The following is a 16,127-nucleotide window of genomic DNA, read 5'->3' as shown; positions in this document are numbered from 1 at the left end:
TTCAGAAACCTTTTATTTTTGTTCCGCGTCTTTCTCAGTTTTGTTTGCCGTAATTTATTCTGGTTGCGATTCCAGCTTTCTCGTTTGCGCTCCCTGACTTTATTATTATTATTACTGACATTATTATTATTATTACGCTCAGCCATTCCCTACTCGGATTCTGGCGGACTGTTTGGCGAGTGAGCGATCCACTGACGGTAAACAAGGATGGAGTGGACTTCAGTGGCGACTATGAGAGTAACAGACTGATATTTTGCACGATTACATGAATAATTTGTTTGCCAGTCTTAAAAGATTGACTTTGTATTTTGATTTGTCGTTTTTGTTTGATATTTCAAAAGTATTGTATGAACATTTTGGCACAAAATTGGTTCCATATTTTTCTGGACCTTCACTCGGTGTTCAGTGGCGTTTCAGTGCTCTGTTCATTCGTGCAAAAGAAATGAGACGAATTTTGAGGTGGCAATAAATCACAGAGTCACACAGCAGGTCAGCGGGAGTCTACATCAGACGCAGGGCTGTGTGTGTGTGTGTGTGTGTGTGTGTGTGTGTGTGTGTGTGTGTGATGATCTAACTGCATGCTTGAACCCAAACGGGTCTTCTCACGGATGTGTGTTTAATGAGTAACAAGGCCGAGTTACTGAACAACATGAACCACCTCAGACACTTTAATCCTTACACACTTCCTCAGTGTTCTCCATCACTCACATCCACACACAGCTCATTCTCTCCGCTTTATAAAGCTGACGGCCGTTTCCTCTCACTGTGGTGTTACATCCTGATGGATTAAACACCACCGTTAAAGGTAAGCGTGTGGTTCTGACGGACCGTCCTGGGGCTCACGGAGACGTTCCTCCTGATACGCAGCACACAGGAGCGTTTCCTCAGCTCACTCCGACCCACACTGCAGGATCACGAGGCGGGTTCGGGGTCCAGCTCGTCCCTCATGACGATCCGAGGCTGATCTGAACCTGTTTTCGGCCCAAACGATCCTGGAGTTTGAGGAGTTTACAGATGTAATCCTCACATTACCCACGGGACCAGAGTGTCCACGATTTCCATTCATAAAAATTAAACGTTTGAACTTTAAACCTGAAGTGTCCCATAGAGAGAAAGGAACAGTGATGGAACATGAGTGCAAGCTGAACATCACCAGCTGGATGCTGCGTGTTTGTGTAGAAGAGACTCGTGGCTGGCAGGAGGACAGAAGGTCGTGGGATTACGGTGACGGGATGAGAGCTCGGTTAAAGTCTCGTGTGAGACGGACAACAGAACAGACAAGGAACAGAGTCGAGTCCCATTTCTCAGCCACGACGTCCACAGGGTTGTTTTTGACTAGGATTTTGCTTTTCAGTGTAAAACATCTCACACACACACACACACACACACACACACACACACACACACACACACACACACAGAGCTGTATGAGCACAAATTATCTGGTACAAAATAATAAAACTAGATTATTATCCTAAAACCCAGTCTTTAGACCTCTGTTGAATAATTAGCCTCGAGTTTGAGGAAAGCTCTTAAACCCAATTATACCGTTTACATTTTAACTGAATTTCTGACTCCTTTATTGCGGTGTATTAAAGTGCTGATGACACGAACATGACTCTATGCAATTTCTTAAATAAACTATACAACACGGCAAACATGTTAGATTTCTGTTATAATTACGTGAAAAGAAGCTGTTGTTACGCGAATATCCAACTTTTAATTGCACAGCGCAAGAAAACTGGGTCCGTGGCTCGCGGCCATGCTGTGATGTCAGCGGAAGAACACGCTGCGGTTCACTGGCTGTTCTACTCAATGGAAATGGCGCATGAAAACGCCGGTGAACTCTCTAGCGCTAGCTCTTCAACAACCAAATACTGGTACTTTAAGCAGTGATCATGATGGCATGATTTTATCTGATTTTAAATAAATGAGATTGATAATAATGTGAATGTTCACAACTAGTACATACAAACTCTGCAGCTTCTGATTCAGCAGCTGCGTCACACTCCGCAAAAACATCAGCAAGAACCTACAATATAAATGGAAATGCAATACACTAAGCTCAAATGACTTTTGGAAAGTATAATTTCTAAATTTTTTCTACATATTCTTGAAGTCGGTCATCGGGGTACTTGCTACCGTTCCCTAACAACGCATGGCAAAGGGTAAAGTGTAGTGTTGCTACGAGTACTTGCTAAAGCCTCCGGTGGAAGATCCTCAATGTGCTGATAAGACATACAGTTCTATATAACACACAAGTGTCACGATAATCACAAAACAGATGCAAATTGTTAAAATACCTCATTTTTAAGCAATCGTGTATTGATCTCTTCCGAATAGAATCTATGATGCCTACCCTCTTTACCCTTTGCCTCTCGTTGCTAGGCGGCAGTTACATGAAAGCCGCAAGCTTTCACAAGCAAATACATGACTGATATCATGCCGACTTTATGATTACATTTATGATTATCATGAATGTGTACTCTATGATGTGTACTCTATGAGCGCTCTGGAGCGAGTCACTTCCAAGATGGCCGCGCAGACCGCATGGTTACTATTTTTAGCATCATGTCGGAGCACTCTATAGCTCTACGTACCTTTATCTTATGTCGTTTCTCAACACATGTTCTGACAGGAGGACTGTGTTTGGAGGAGTCGGCTTGTCCCAGGCGACTGCTGGATCCGGCATAGCTACTAGTAGACCCCCTCTGGAATACTGTAGGCACTGCTGATGGTAGCAACACACTTTTGTGCTGAACTGCACACCCAAGAGATTCCTTTAAGCTGGGAAGGGTGTCAAAACAATCCAAATCGAAGTGTTCAGAGCACAGGACGGATGTTGGTGAGGGCTCCCACTTGTCACGAGTGCGCCTGACTTGCTTCACCCACTTCGCATGCAGCTCGGGATCTCTGGGAAACTTGAATAAACTTACCCCATCCTTGTGGGTTTTGGAGCAAAAGCCGGCAACACAACGCGAAGGCATAATAACATATAAAATGTATAATAATGTATAATAATAATACTAATAATGATAAACTGAACACCTGTCGCATCAACAACAAACTGGTAAGTTAGGAGGAAGGTTCTTTCGCTGACGTCATATAGCTCCTCCTCCTCATTCGTCTCCTGGGTGCTGCAGCCCTGTCAAATTTGCCCAAATAGCCGCGTTTTTTATCATAACTTGTAAAATAGGTGCCTTCGTGAATTAATATATGGATCATCGGGAATTACTTTTTATGTTATAAAACATCGCCAAAGATGTCAAAAACGTGTCATCAGACCTTTAAGGAGCTGAAACACTTCTGAGGTCCGCGTTTCAATCCGATTCTCTTCACTGCCGTCTCTCGAGTGCGTCAGCATGAACACACACCGTGTGCAGAAACCACTTCACTCCGCTTTAATTTATAAAGATGAAACTGCACACATTCATTATCAGATAAATCCCACAGATTCAGGACCCAGTTTACACAAAACTTACAGTTCCAACGTCACTTCTGACTTTAACACAGCGCTCACACTGGAGACTCCTTCCAGAGGACCACACACACACACACACACACACACTTCTTACAAGAAAACTTCACCACATTGATGATTACACACGTTTAAGTGGAGCGTCTGCTGGACACGCCCCTCTGAACGAGCCGTTACTATAGAAACCATAACATCTCAGAGTGAGGGCATTAATATAAACTGCACTACAGTCAGAGCTGCTGTCAGAGAGAATTAATCAACACCTTCTGGACTGATTATTGTGTCTCTGCTGTGATGTTGGAGTGAACTGTGATTAATTGGAGTTCAGACAGCAGAGGGCGCGTTACCTGATGTAAATGTTACACACGGCTCCTTTAAAGAGACTGTTTGTTGCATTTAAACAGCACTTTATTTTCATGAGCACATGTTCAGCTTTATGAATCCGAGTGCACGCTTTACTTACTTTGGCCGCTCCGATCTGCTCCATACGGAATTTCTCCAGAGGTGTGATGAGCACATCGTCAGCGTTCTGGATCTGAAAATCAATCATAAAAGTCAAGTTTAATCTTAACAGAGAGCTGAGTGCTTTAACATGCACGGTTAGACTGCACAAATCTGCAGCCTGACTTAATATTTCATCACGGCCCAGTGGGTTCGGGTTCGATCTCCCACACCAGCGACGCTAAAGAGATTCCACTTCCTTCATCAATATTCACTTAATATGAGCTGTGGAGCAGAACGCAGCATTCCGCACTGCTGAGCGGTAAAAAAAGAAAACGTGAAGTAATTCTGAAGTCATGAAATTGAACAATAAAGAGAAATGAGAAAATGGCGGTGTGTTTTATACGCCTGTAAAACGTAGCGAGGCTGCAAGAGTGCCGAGAAATACGAGTCTCATGAAACAAGCCTGAGCTTCACACCAGAACTTTCCACTCAGCTCATTTCTGAACACACACACACACACACACACACCTCTCAGCAGCTCATTACTAAAGAGGAGGAAATACACATCCACAACACACACACAGTATATATACACTCCCTGGCCACTTTATTAGGAACAGCCCTACATGCCCCTGCGGTTCTGTAATCAGCCGATCCCTCGCCAGCAGCACGACGCATCAAATCCCGCAGATACAAATCAGGAGCTTCAGTTAATGTTCACAATGTTCAAACATCAGAACGGGAAACATAGTGATCTCAGTGTGACTTTCTCTCACTGTGGTCTGGGTGCTGGTTTGATCCAGATGGACTGGTTTGAGTATTTCAGAAGCTGCTGATCTCCTGGGGTTTTCACACACAATCAACAGTCTCTAGAGTTTACACAGAATGGTGCAGAAAACAAAAAACACTGAGTGAGTGAGCGACAGTTCTGTGGGTGGAAACAAACGCCGTGTTGATAAGAGAGGGTCAGAGGGGAATGGACAGATTGGCTCGAGCTTTTTTTGCCAGGAAGGATATAGTAACTCATATAATCACTCTTTACAACCGTGGTGAGCAGAAAAGCATCTCAGCAACAGCAGAAGAACACACTGGGTTCCACTCCTGCAGCCAAGAACAGGGATCTTAGAGTCAACAACACGTTCCTATTAAAGTGGCCGGTGTGTGTGTGTACTTTTTGCATGCTAATGCAAGAATAATCACACACCTGCTGTTTGAGTTTTCATTCCTTCTGAATAGAAAGACATTGTGTGTGTGTGTGTGTGTATCTGTGTGTGTGTGTGTGTGTGTGTGTGTGTGTGTGTGTATCTGTGTGTGTGTGTGTGTGTGTGTGTATCTGTGTGTGTGTGTATCTGTGTGTGTGTGTGTGTGTGTGTGTGTGTATCTGTGTGTGTGTGTGTGTGTGTGTGTATCTGTGTGTGTGTGTGTGTGTGTGTGTGTGTGTGTGTGTGTGTGTGTGTACTCTCTCATTCCTTCTTGGATACCTTTAGTACATTCAACGCATCTTTTACATGAAAGTGAATGTAGCGCACCTTTAAAAGGTGACTCTAAAGGAACCTGGGCTCCACTTACACACTGAAACTGTTAAAGAGGATTAAACTCTCAGCCGATGGTTTCGGCTCCTGTTAAAGCTGAACAGAGCTGAACTCTTTCTGTTTATGTCTTTAATATCTGTGCATTTTTATCAACTCTACAGTTTGTTATTTAATATTTGTGTCAGTGTTGGATTTATTTATTCATGTTGAGTAACTGCACTGGCTCGGAGTTGTGTTTCTGAGTTGTACAGCACGGTGGTGTAGTGGTTAGCGCTGTCGCCTCACAGCAAGAAGGTCCGGGTTCGAGCCCCGTGGCCGGCGAGGGCCTTTCTGTGTGGAGTTTGCATGTTCTCCCCGTGTCTGCGTGGGTTTCCTCCGGGTGCTCCGGTTTCCCCCACAGTCCAAAGACATGCAGTTAGGTTAACGTGGGGCGGCCTTGGGCTGAGGTGCCCTTGAGCGAGGTACTGAACCCCTGACTGCTCCCCGGGCGCTCTGGTGTGGCTGCCCACTGCTCTGGGTGTGTGTGTGTGTGTTCACTGCTTCAGATGGGTTAAATTCAGAGGATGAATTTCACTGTGCTTGAAGTGTGCATGTGACGAATAAAGGTTTCTTCTACCTGAGAATTGGATTTATATATATAAATAAATAAATAAATAAATAAATAAGCAGACTGAAGGATCTTTCAACACAGAAACTAAAAAATGCAACACCAAAATTCATCAGCAGCACATGGAAGGTATCTCAGTGGAAAATTATTATTATTATTAATATTAGCACCACCTCCTAAAATGGCCTTTTCAGGAACCAACACATTTGTCGCCTTTATTTTTTATTTTAAGTGGGTTTTTACATTTTATTTTCTGAAACAGTAATCAATCACTCTCACAGCTTCTACTGAGCAAATAAAAAATTAGCAGCAAATAAATAAAGGTTTTAAAACACGAAGCAAATGTGTTTTATTAAAACGGCCATCAGTAGGAGGACGGTGTGAGCTGCAGACGAGACGGCAGCTGATATTCCATGTTACCGGGTCGTTCTTCAGTAACGGAATCACATTCACAGCAAAATACGGGAACTTTTTTTAGCCGCAGCACTGAAGATAACGGTGTTAAATAAAAGTGTCCCACGGTCTGGGCTCTGCGACCCGAAAATAGCAGAAAAAATCTGGCTGTTTAACTCTGAACACAAAATCTTTTATGATGAAAGAAAAGGTCAGGAACAGAATTACATTCGAAAAAACTGAACTTTCATTTCTTAAAACTCAAACCCAGACTTCTGTGAAGCGACATCGCTGTAACCGGGGTGATGATTTTAAAGAGGGGTTTCAGTCACATTTTGCCTCGGATTCCAGACTTCAGCAAAATCACTGAGCTGACGAGTTAAAGTGGCCCGAATCGTTTCATCATTTTGCCCTGTCTGCTGAAGAACTGCCCAAATCACCACACACACACACACACACACACACACACACACCCTGTTCATCACACAGCGGATTCGTGCTCCACGCCTGCACGGTGCAGTACCGATGGACACAGTGAAGGGGCGCTACAGCACCACGCCACAACTAGCCTCAGCAAATGAACAATAAATTATTCAGCTTCATTTTTAATTATTTTGTACAATGCTTTAACAAAGCGGCTTTACAGAAATTTGGACAGAGATGCACAAATATAATTTATTTCTCTTTTAACAATGACAATAAATCACACTGTAAAATAACTGGATAAATATTTCACTAAGATAAATCTGTTTCATTTAAATACGTCAGCAGTTTCTGTAAAAACAACAAAACACTGCGTAGCGAAGATTAGTTTAATTAATGAACCATTTATAGACATTTATAGGTCTCTCTCTCTCTCTCTCTCTCTCTCTCTCACAGTGGGGTAAATCAGTAAATACACTTAGCTCAGGTGTTTAAAGTCTAATTTTCTGTAAAGTTGCTTTGTGACAGTCTTCTGTTAGAAACACGACACAAACTGACTGTGGTATTTTATACATACACAAACGTGTGTGTGTGTGTGTGTGTGTGTGTGTGTGTGTGTGAGAGAGAGATGAAGCTCTAAAGCAGGCCAGGTATGAAAAGTGAAATGCGATTCATGAGGCAGCAGCGCGGACGGATTTCATTACTGGAGATGACAGAAAGGCTGATTTCACACGCTGTAGCTTTTCTCTGCCGTGTCTCCAAACATCAGCATCGTTGTTCTCGCTCTCTCTCTCTCACACACACACACACACACACACACACACACAGAGCGACAGATTTAAATGGCCTGGGATCAGACTGAATGTTTTCTCTGCATTTCTTCCTCCAGCTTTTGAAAGCGATGCTGTTTTCAGGGCATCAGACCCAAACGATCAGTTCAGCATGAAGGAACATCTCCAGCTCTTCATTAACTTTCCTGGAAAGAACTTTCCTCAGAGAACTCACACCTCAAACCCAAAAGCTCCCGACGATTTCCGAATGTTCTGCACTTTTATTTTTTCAGCATCCAGCTGCTTCATTTCATACAAAAGAATTATCAGCACCTGTACCGGAGCAGGGTGTAATTACACCTCAGTCCACGTCCAGCATTTGAGCCACATTTAAAGAAAAGGGGCGGGACTGAGCATGTCTATTCGGACTGGAGGGCGGGGCCAATGTCGGTCAGAAAATGTAACGCAGCACAAAATGTAAAACTGGAAGAATCGACTGACTGACTGACGTCAGTATAAATCACAGGTTCAATTCACAATTTAGTGATTTCAGTCGTGGATAGTGTGTGTGTTCTGGATATATCCACATCCTTAACGCGTACCGCACAGGGTAATGCAGATTCTTCTACACACCACACACAGTGAACGCCTGCGCGTGTTTTCTGTTGAAAATGGCCGAATGAAAGTGATGCGTATGTTTCTTTAAGACGTGCAGCGTTCAGTATGGCTCGAGGTGATTGGTTTGATGTGTGTTCTGTTGACCAATCAGAGATCAGTACCCTAGAGGGATCATTTGGAGCGGTATCCAGTGAAGGATGGCTACAAGAAGCGGAAGCAGAGAGGGACGATATAATTGAGTGCTGCACAGAACACATTCACACACAAAAAAAAAAAGGAAACCACCGACAGAAGAAGGTTCAGAACTGGTTAGAAGATGACCCAGTATTATTGGATTTGTCAAGATGAAAACAAATAACCACACTCCATTAACGACAAAAGGAGATTAAAGGTTGGAAACAAACTTCTGCTGTCTCCTTCATCCCCGACCGGCTGGAACTCTGCATTAACGAACTTCACGTGTTCAAACCTTTGGAAAATTTTCTGTGATGCACTGAGTCTCGGGTCCTTTTTCTCCCATCAGACTCGGCTAAAACACACACCCTTCTGCTGGTAATAATAATAATAATAATAATACTGTTCTCCAGCATCACTGCTCTCCTGATTCAGGTCCTGAGCCCAACTCCAGGCTGATCCAGGAACACGACTCTCCTTTGACCACATTTTCAGCTCAGCTTGCACAGAAACTCGAGCTTTGTTCAGCCACACGGTGGAGAAGAACACACAGGGTAACGTCAAACACACGCTGGGAGAGAAAATGAATGTGTGGAGCAGAAACAGAGAAAGTGCAGGAATCAGCATCAGAGTCTGGACACCAGTGTACGAGGGAGCACGAGCCTGCAGAGAACTTCACCATTATCACACTGAATAAACACGTCGATCTCCATGACAACAGAGTGGGACAGGGAGAGAGAGAGAGAGAGAGAGAGACAGGAACAGAGAGAGAGAGACAGACACACACACACACACACACACACGGGGACACAGAGAGAGACACACACAGACACGGGGACAGAGAGAAGAAGAAGAAAAGAAGAAAGAAGAAAAGAAGCCTTTATTCATCACATGCACACTTCAAGCACAGTGAAATTCATCCTCTGCATTTAACCCGTCTGAAGCACTGAACACACACACACACACACACACACACACACACACACACACACACAGAGCAGTGGGCAGCCACACCAGAGCGCCTGGGGAGCAGTCAGGGGTTCGGTACCTCGCTCAAGGGCACCTCAGCCCAAGGCCGCCCCACGTTAACCTAACTGCATGTCTTTGGACTGTGGGGGAAACCGGAGCACCCGGAGGAAACCCACGCGGACACGGGGAGAACATGCAAACTCCACACAGAAAGGCCCTCGCCGGCCACGGGGCTCGAACCCGGACCTTCTTGCTGTGAGGTGACAGTGATAACCACTACACTAGAGAGAGAGAGAGAGAGAGAGAGAGACATGGGGACAGAGACACCTCCACCACCACCAAGTCTCGTCCTTCTTGCCACTAATTTGTAAACCAGAAAACCCTTAAAAGACAAAACTCTGAAACAGCAGGAAGCCACTGAATACATTAAATCTAATCTCATACTGGTCCACTGAGGTCTGAGTTCAGCACCAGAACCAGAACCTCAAACTCACTGCCACATCAGAACATCACCACAAAGCATCTCCTGGTTGGGGGCGGGGCTTGTGCACGAGTCGCTCTAAATGATTTGTCTGATGTCGCTGTCAGAGACAAACAGCACATTGGAAAATAACTCTCTGCTCATGAACTGACCAAAGTGGCTTTATAACAGTGTGTGTGTGTGTGTGTGTGTGTGTGTGTGTGTGTGTGTGTTTTGGTGTGAGACATTTCTAACAATCCTCTCAGTGTGTGAGCTGCTGCTCCGATGTTCGGCTAAAATCCACCAATAGGACGACGGCAAACTCACAGGACAGCAACAAAATACGCTCGTGACGGCGGAGAAACAAATTAAACACAAGGACAGAAAAAAAATCTCTGGATTCCTCGTTACCTCGAGCTCGCAGTCAGTCGTCACTCCGTCTGCTCCAGAACGCAGCCCAGATTTTATAATGAGGAGTAAAAATCTCAGAACGCCGCTGAAATCACAGTAAAACGAGACTCAGGCCCACTTTACACGGGGACGGTCTGAAACAAAAACGCAAAAGTCCATTTTCGTTCTCACTTTTTTCCGCGTCTACACGACCGTTTTCAAGGAGGAAATCTGCGTCTATACAGTGACGCATAAATGTGTGGAATTCAATCGGATGTGCATGCCAGGCGGCTAGGTGGTGCTGTGAAAGACCTCCGCTATGTCTGCACGCATGCGCAACGTCTTCTGTCTTGTCTGATCTGCACATCTGCGCCGCGAAAACTTTGACTACTCTGGCTATGGTAAGTAAGAAAGTAAGTAAAAAAGTAAGAGCATGCTATACCCGCCTCTGTTCATTAACGGTATATGTGCAGATTCGGTATAGATGTTCGAAGGACTCCTGGACGTTTAATAAAGCTGCCAGAGCAGCTTGAAGGTCCGTTGGATCGATGTAATCAGACATGCTCTTACTTTTTTACTTACTTTCTTACTTCCCGGGCTGGCATGTACAGTATATGACATATGTATGACGTAAACGCGTACCCGACGTGAGCAGATCCGAGCAGAGTTTGGCGTATTGGGTAGTTTAGACAGATATGCAACGGGGGCTGTTTTTAACTTATCCACTCTGGAAGGCGTTTTCAATTTTTTCCGTTTTTCAGCCTCGGAAACGCCGTCCCCGTGTAGACGAAAGGCACTTCCGATAAAATATTTAGTCGTTTTTACCCGACAGCGTCCTCGTGTAAACGGGCCCTCAGGAGGAAACGCTGATGTAATTAAACGGGACCTGATTCTACAATAGAAACCGTCCTGCAGAACTCACACACTTACTGAGCTTCTTCAGCACCACAGCAGAGCGAGTAGTACAGCGACACCGACCCAAAACCAGAACCATTCTGACTTGGGTTTTTACAGAATCTGCCATTTTTCATCATGATGACAAAATCAGTGAAAATCATCGTTAAGCTTTTTGACGTGACTCTGATCGGTTCTCAAACAGGAACTGGTGCTAGAACTGGAACCAAAAAAAGAGGAAAGGGGCAGAAGAATCAGGAAACGTCTGCACAGATTGCTACAGAGTGTCCCTCTCTCTCACACCACACACACACACTCACTCACACACACACACACACACACCACACACTTACACCACACCCTCCCACATCACACAGGTCTGGTTCCTCTCGGGGTTTCTTCCTCGTGCCATGGGGGAGTTTTTCCTTGCCGCTGTTGCCGTGGGCGCTCTCGTTGGGGATGGAATTGGCTCATATTTTGGGTCGTTCAAATTCTGTAAAGCTGCTTTGCAACAATGTTTATTATTAAAAGCGCTATACAAATAAACTTGATACACACACACACACACACAATCTCTCACACACACACACACACACACAATCTCTCACACACACACACACACACACTCACACACTCAGACTTCCACGTCCGTATTTATTGATGAATAGCTGCTCCGTGTGGCCGTACAGTCCAGTGTGGGATCGGAGCAGTTTGTTAAGGATGTGCCGTGTTCCTAGTTGAAGTCTCAGCTACATGCCTTTGTTCCTGCTGGGTGTGTAATGATAAATCGTACGATGTTAAATCATAATACAAACGTATTATGATCTGAATCAATGGAATAAAAAAAAAATGAACAGTCATCATCACACTGCGTAATTTTTTTTAGCTGTAACTGTGTTGTTCAGACAACAGATGGCGCTCTGCTAATGTACGATAGCAGGAATGCACATGACTTCACCATTGGCAGAAGTAACACAGCAGCTCCATAAAAACACAAACAGATCTAAAGCGGATGAAGATGAAATGTGTTTTGTGATTGTAGAAATGGACCGAGACGTTCTCTCGTCCTCAAACCTACGAAGCTTCTTGGAGAGAGCATGCTGCCACGCTGTGTGGTTTGTGATGATTGCCGTTTTCAGAACGGATGGGTTAATATTCCTCAATAGATTTCCAACAGTAATTTTCACTCGCTCTTTAGAGCGCCTCTCCTGTCCTCCTGCACAGTGCCGACTCGGGCGGAGCCGCTTGTGTGAAACATGCCGCAGCCGGGTGGGTCACATGACCTCTGCACATCATCTCCAGGATCTGGTGACACTTTATAAGGAATTTCTCCACCAGCTCGAGGTGATGTCGGCATTCAATTCATTTCAGTTCTATTCTGTTATGGAGTTTTGAACAGTGGGCGTGGTCACTGCAGCTTTACAGACATCTGGATATAAATTTTTTAAAAATGTAACCTTATCCTTCTATCAGATCGATGGTTCACAGCTATAGGATCGAGCCGTGATGCAGACTGACTGATGTCTGGTTCTGTTCTGGTGGAAACGATAAACACTCTGAAGGACATTGCAGCCTGATGAGGAAACCTGCACCAGTGCGCCATTCCCTCTCCCACTGCACTGGGAATATTTTCCGTTATTGCGCTGTACCGGCGTCCTGAGGGAATGGTGGAACAGTGGAAGTGTTGATCTCTCCCCTGGTGACCCCGTAACCTTTAGAGAAACCCTTTGTCGCGGCTCCAGTGGAAATCGGAACCATCAGATGGGCGTGTTGTGATGATGGTGATGTAAACGATGTAGCGACGCGGCGACGGCACTCAGACAGTCTCAACGCAATGTGACCGGCGGCGACTCATAACACGTAAAGCAAACATCAACAGATAGAAACAGAAACGTTAGAAATAGCTTTTGTGTGAACAAAACTGACTGAGATGCGATGCAGCTCGACTCGGCCATGCCGCTAACTCGCTAATGTCCCAGCTTGGGCTTTTCACTCCAGCGGACTCACCGTCTCATCAGTTAAACATCACGTCCCGTCTGACATCGTGCACACGCCAAAGCGTTCCGTTAAATACGGTCAGGTGGGAAAACACCGTATCTGTAACTTTTCCATGACGGAACAGAACCGTGTTTTCTTTTCCGTGTTGTTTTGACTCGGACATTAACGGGTTTCAGTGTGAAAGGGGCTCGGGGCAGAACGCTTCCAAACTTGTGTATGCGAGGGCGTAAATATGCGGACGTCTATAGTGAGACTGTGTATGATGTGAGGCCGATTCTGTGGTAAATGGTGTCCATTGGAGACGCTGCAGTGAAGCTGTTTGAATTCCGGAGCTCAGACCCCACCCTCACGCTGCACCAACGCCCAGAATGTCACTCACGCTTTCAGGGACCTCCTCAGGACTCTGATGGACTTCCTCAGACGGTTACATCCACAGTGCTTCTGTCTTTACGAAACCCACACTGGGCCTCTCGCAGCAGGATGTTCAGGCCACGCCTCTTTAGGAGGAGGATGGTTCACGCCCCCCCAGCTGTGAGGTCCTTCTGCTGTGCCGCACACCGATTCATCACATCTCTAACTGTTTATTGTGATTGCGTTACATTCGCATTGTTTCACTGCTGCGGGATGGAAGCAGTCCTCCACCTCCTGGATGAACAGATGTTTGGGAAGAGAAGCTCAGGACTGGGAGTCGCGTCCTCCTTCAGGTTCCTCAGAGTCTGGAGGCATCTGGTGAACATCTTCGAGGTAAAAGTTTGAGAACTCATCATGATATGAGGCTGATTTAGTCGGCAGGCTCCTAAGCGGCGCAACAGAAACACGTTTGGTCCGATCGCTGGGAGAACACAATAATAACGATGCCCGAGCCGTCTGTAATCTGCAGTGCAACAGCGCGTGATTGGCTGTGGGCTCTGTGAGGGTGGGACGGCGGTGTAGTGATGCTGAACATGAGCGATAATAACGATGCTTCACTCAGCTAAACATGTCTGACTGAGATAACGACACAACAAGAGCGCGCTATCAGCTGCTCAACAGCAGGAAGAACATCGGCGCACACACACACACACACACACACACACACACGGCTAGATTAGAGTTTTTGGTACCAGTGAATAAATTACAGCCCGATAATAAACTCAGTCTTTTTTATCTTCTGCACTTGAAGACTTTTATTATTAAAATGTTTAGCACCGCCAGAGAACGCTAATGAAGCACTGTGGAAAACATTAACACGCTTTTCTGGTGAAATTGTTCCAACGTTCACTCAAAAGCTGTCAGTATTTGAGATCTGAGCACGTTTATAAACATGCTGAAAATCCCAACGCGCGCTCTCTATTCATTTTTGAGCGAGTTTCACCTCCTCCTGTTCTGACTTTTCTCACCTCGATTTCTCCCAGGAGGTGATTAGATGGATTTAACACGCGCGCCTGTTTAACCTGCTGTAATTCACTGCATGTGTTGCTGACAATAGCACGCCGGCGTTTAGGAACTCGGAGCCGGTGATTCAGGGCGTGGCCCAAAGCCTCAGTCTCAGTGAAGCTCAGAGTTGCGCTGCTCCAGCACTAAAGTTCTCCATCATCACAAGGCTGTGGTTACAATACGACCATAATAAAGAGTGCAGACAGGAGCGTGCACACACACACACACACACACACACACACACACGATCGCTCAGGGTCAGACTGAGTTACAGCCTGTCTCAGACGCCTTATCTCTCTGAACCTTTTCTCTTCTATTTTGGGCTGCAGATTGAGTCCAGGTGTGTGTGTGTGTGTGTGTGTGTGTGTGTGTGTGTGTGTGTCCAGTTTAAACCCTCATCTCACAGTTGAAAGAAGTCTGAGGCCAAAAGATCCTCGCGCTTTAGTGTTGTGAAATTGAGCGAGTGAACTGAATGTGGTTCCTGTTGTGATGGTGAGAGAGTGAGAGAGTGAGAGAGTGAGATCACCGAGAGCTCCACATCTGCGTGAACGTCCTCTAGTTCATTTCACAAGATATAAATGAGGTTCGCTGTAGTTTTCATGTCTTCTACAAAGTAGAGCTTCTTCGGAGGCTGTGACGAGACAAAAGGCCCGAGGAGAAAAGAAAACCTTCTGATGAAAGAATGGCTTTGTTTTGTCTGAATGATTCAGTGTAACAGAGTCATGAGACTCGACTGAAGCCCTCATGGCTGCGTGTAATTTAATTTGCTCATCATCTCAATTTCTGCATTTGGATTTTTTGTAACTAATAAATCAGATCCTGTGCTTTGGTCATTTTGAGTTCTCCTCTGAAGAGAACGAGCCTGAGGAGCGCTGTGGGAGGAGTCAGCTCATGAACTCATCACCTCGTTAACGTCCTCGCACTAACACGCGTCTGAGGACCGACTGCATCTCACACACACCCAGGGATGAGAATGAGAAATTGTATTTTCAGCTGAAAATTTAATCGGGGGTCTGGGGGCCATCGGCCCCCAGCCAGGTCCAGGGCGGAGCCTGGTCGGGGGTCCAGGGGGCCAAAGGCCCCCGGAAGCTAATGAGTTTTATACATTTTAGACCACTAGAAATGGTCTCAGATTGCTCAGTTGAATAATATTTTCAGTCCAAAGAAGCTTGAGTTTTGGACACTAATAAACAAAAATAGTCTCAATAATGCTCAGCTAAAAAGAATTTTTAACTTCATGCTAGAATGAAAGGAATGATGAATATAAATTAAACACATAAAGACAGAATATTTGACAAAATCCTGTAAATGTTTCAGTTACTTTATTAAAGAATGCAGTTACCTCTTTTGCAGTGAACTTATCTCAACAGAAACACAATTTCCCTGTTGAACAGTTCTCTCAGCTCCCAAAGTCACAATCATATAACCAGCAACACTACTCTAAGTTTTCAACATATTTACAAAGTACTTGTTCTTTTTCTAGGAATGCTTCATTGCAGAGATGTTTTTTTCCTTTTAGCAGCTAATCTGAATAAGCGATTCGTTTTCTTCTGTGATAATT

General features: G+C 45.0%; 1 protein-coding gene across 7 annotated transcripts in view; it reads right to left on the bottom strand.

The window, feature by feature from the left end:
• Nucleotides 1–16,127, bottom strand: part of LOC132887650 (rho GTPase-activating protein 42-like) — a 118,945-nt gene that overhangs the window by 70,990 nt on the left and 31,828 nt on the right. For all 7 annotated transcript variants that reach the window (XM_060923119.1, XM_060923117.1, XM_060923118.1 and 4 more), the window contains one exon: nt 3,942–4,013. In XM_060923119.1, the coding sequence (XP_060779102.1) occupies nt 3,942–4,013 (72 nt within the window). The remainder of the gene's footprint in view (nt 1–3,941; nt 4,014–16,127) is intronic.

Source organism: Neoarius graeffei, chromosome 6 (genome assembly GCF_027579695.1).
Source record: "Neoarius graeffei isolate fNeoGra1 chromosome 6, fNeoGra1.pri, whole genome shotgun sequence".
NCBI classification, from domain to species: Eukaryota; Metazoa; Chordata; class Actinopteri; order Siluriformes; family Ariidae; genus Neoarius; species Neoarius graeffei.
This window is presented reverse-complemented; position numbering and strand designations above follow the sequence as displayed.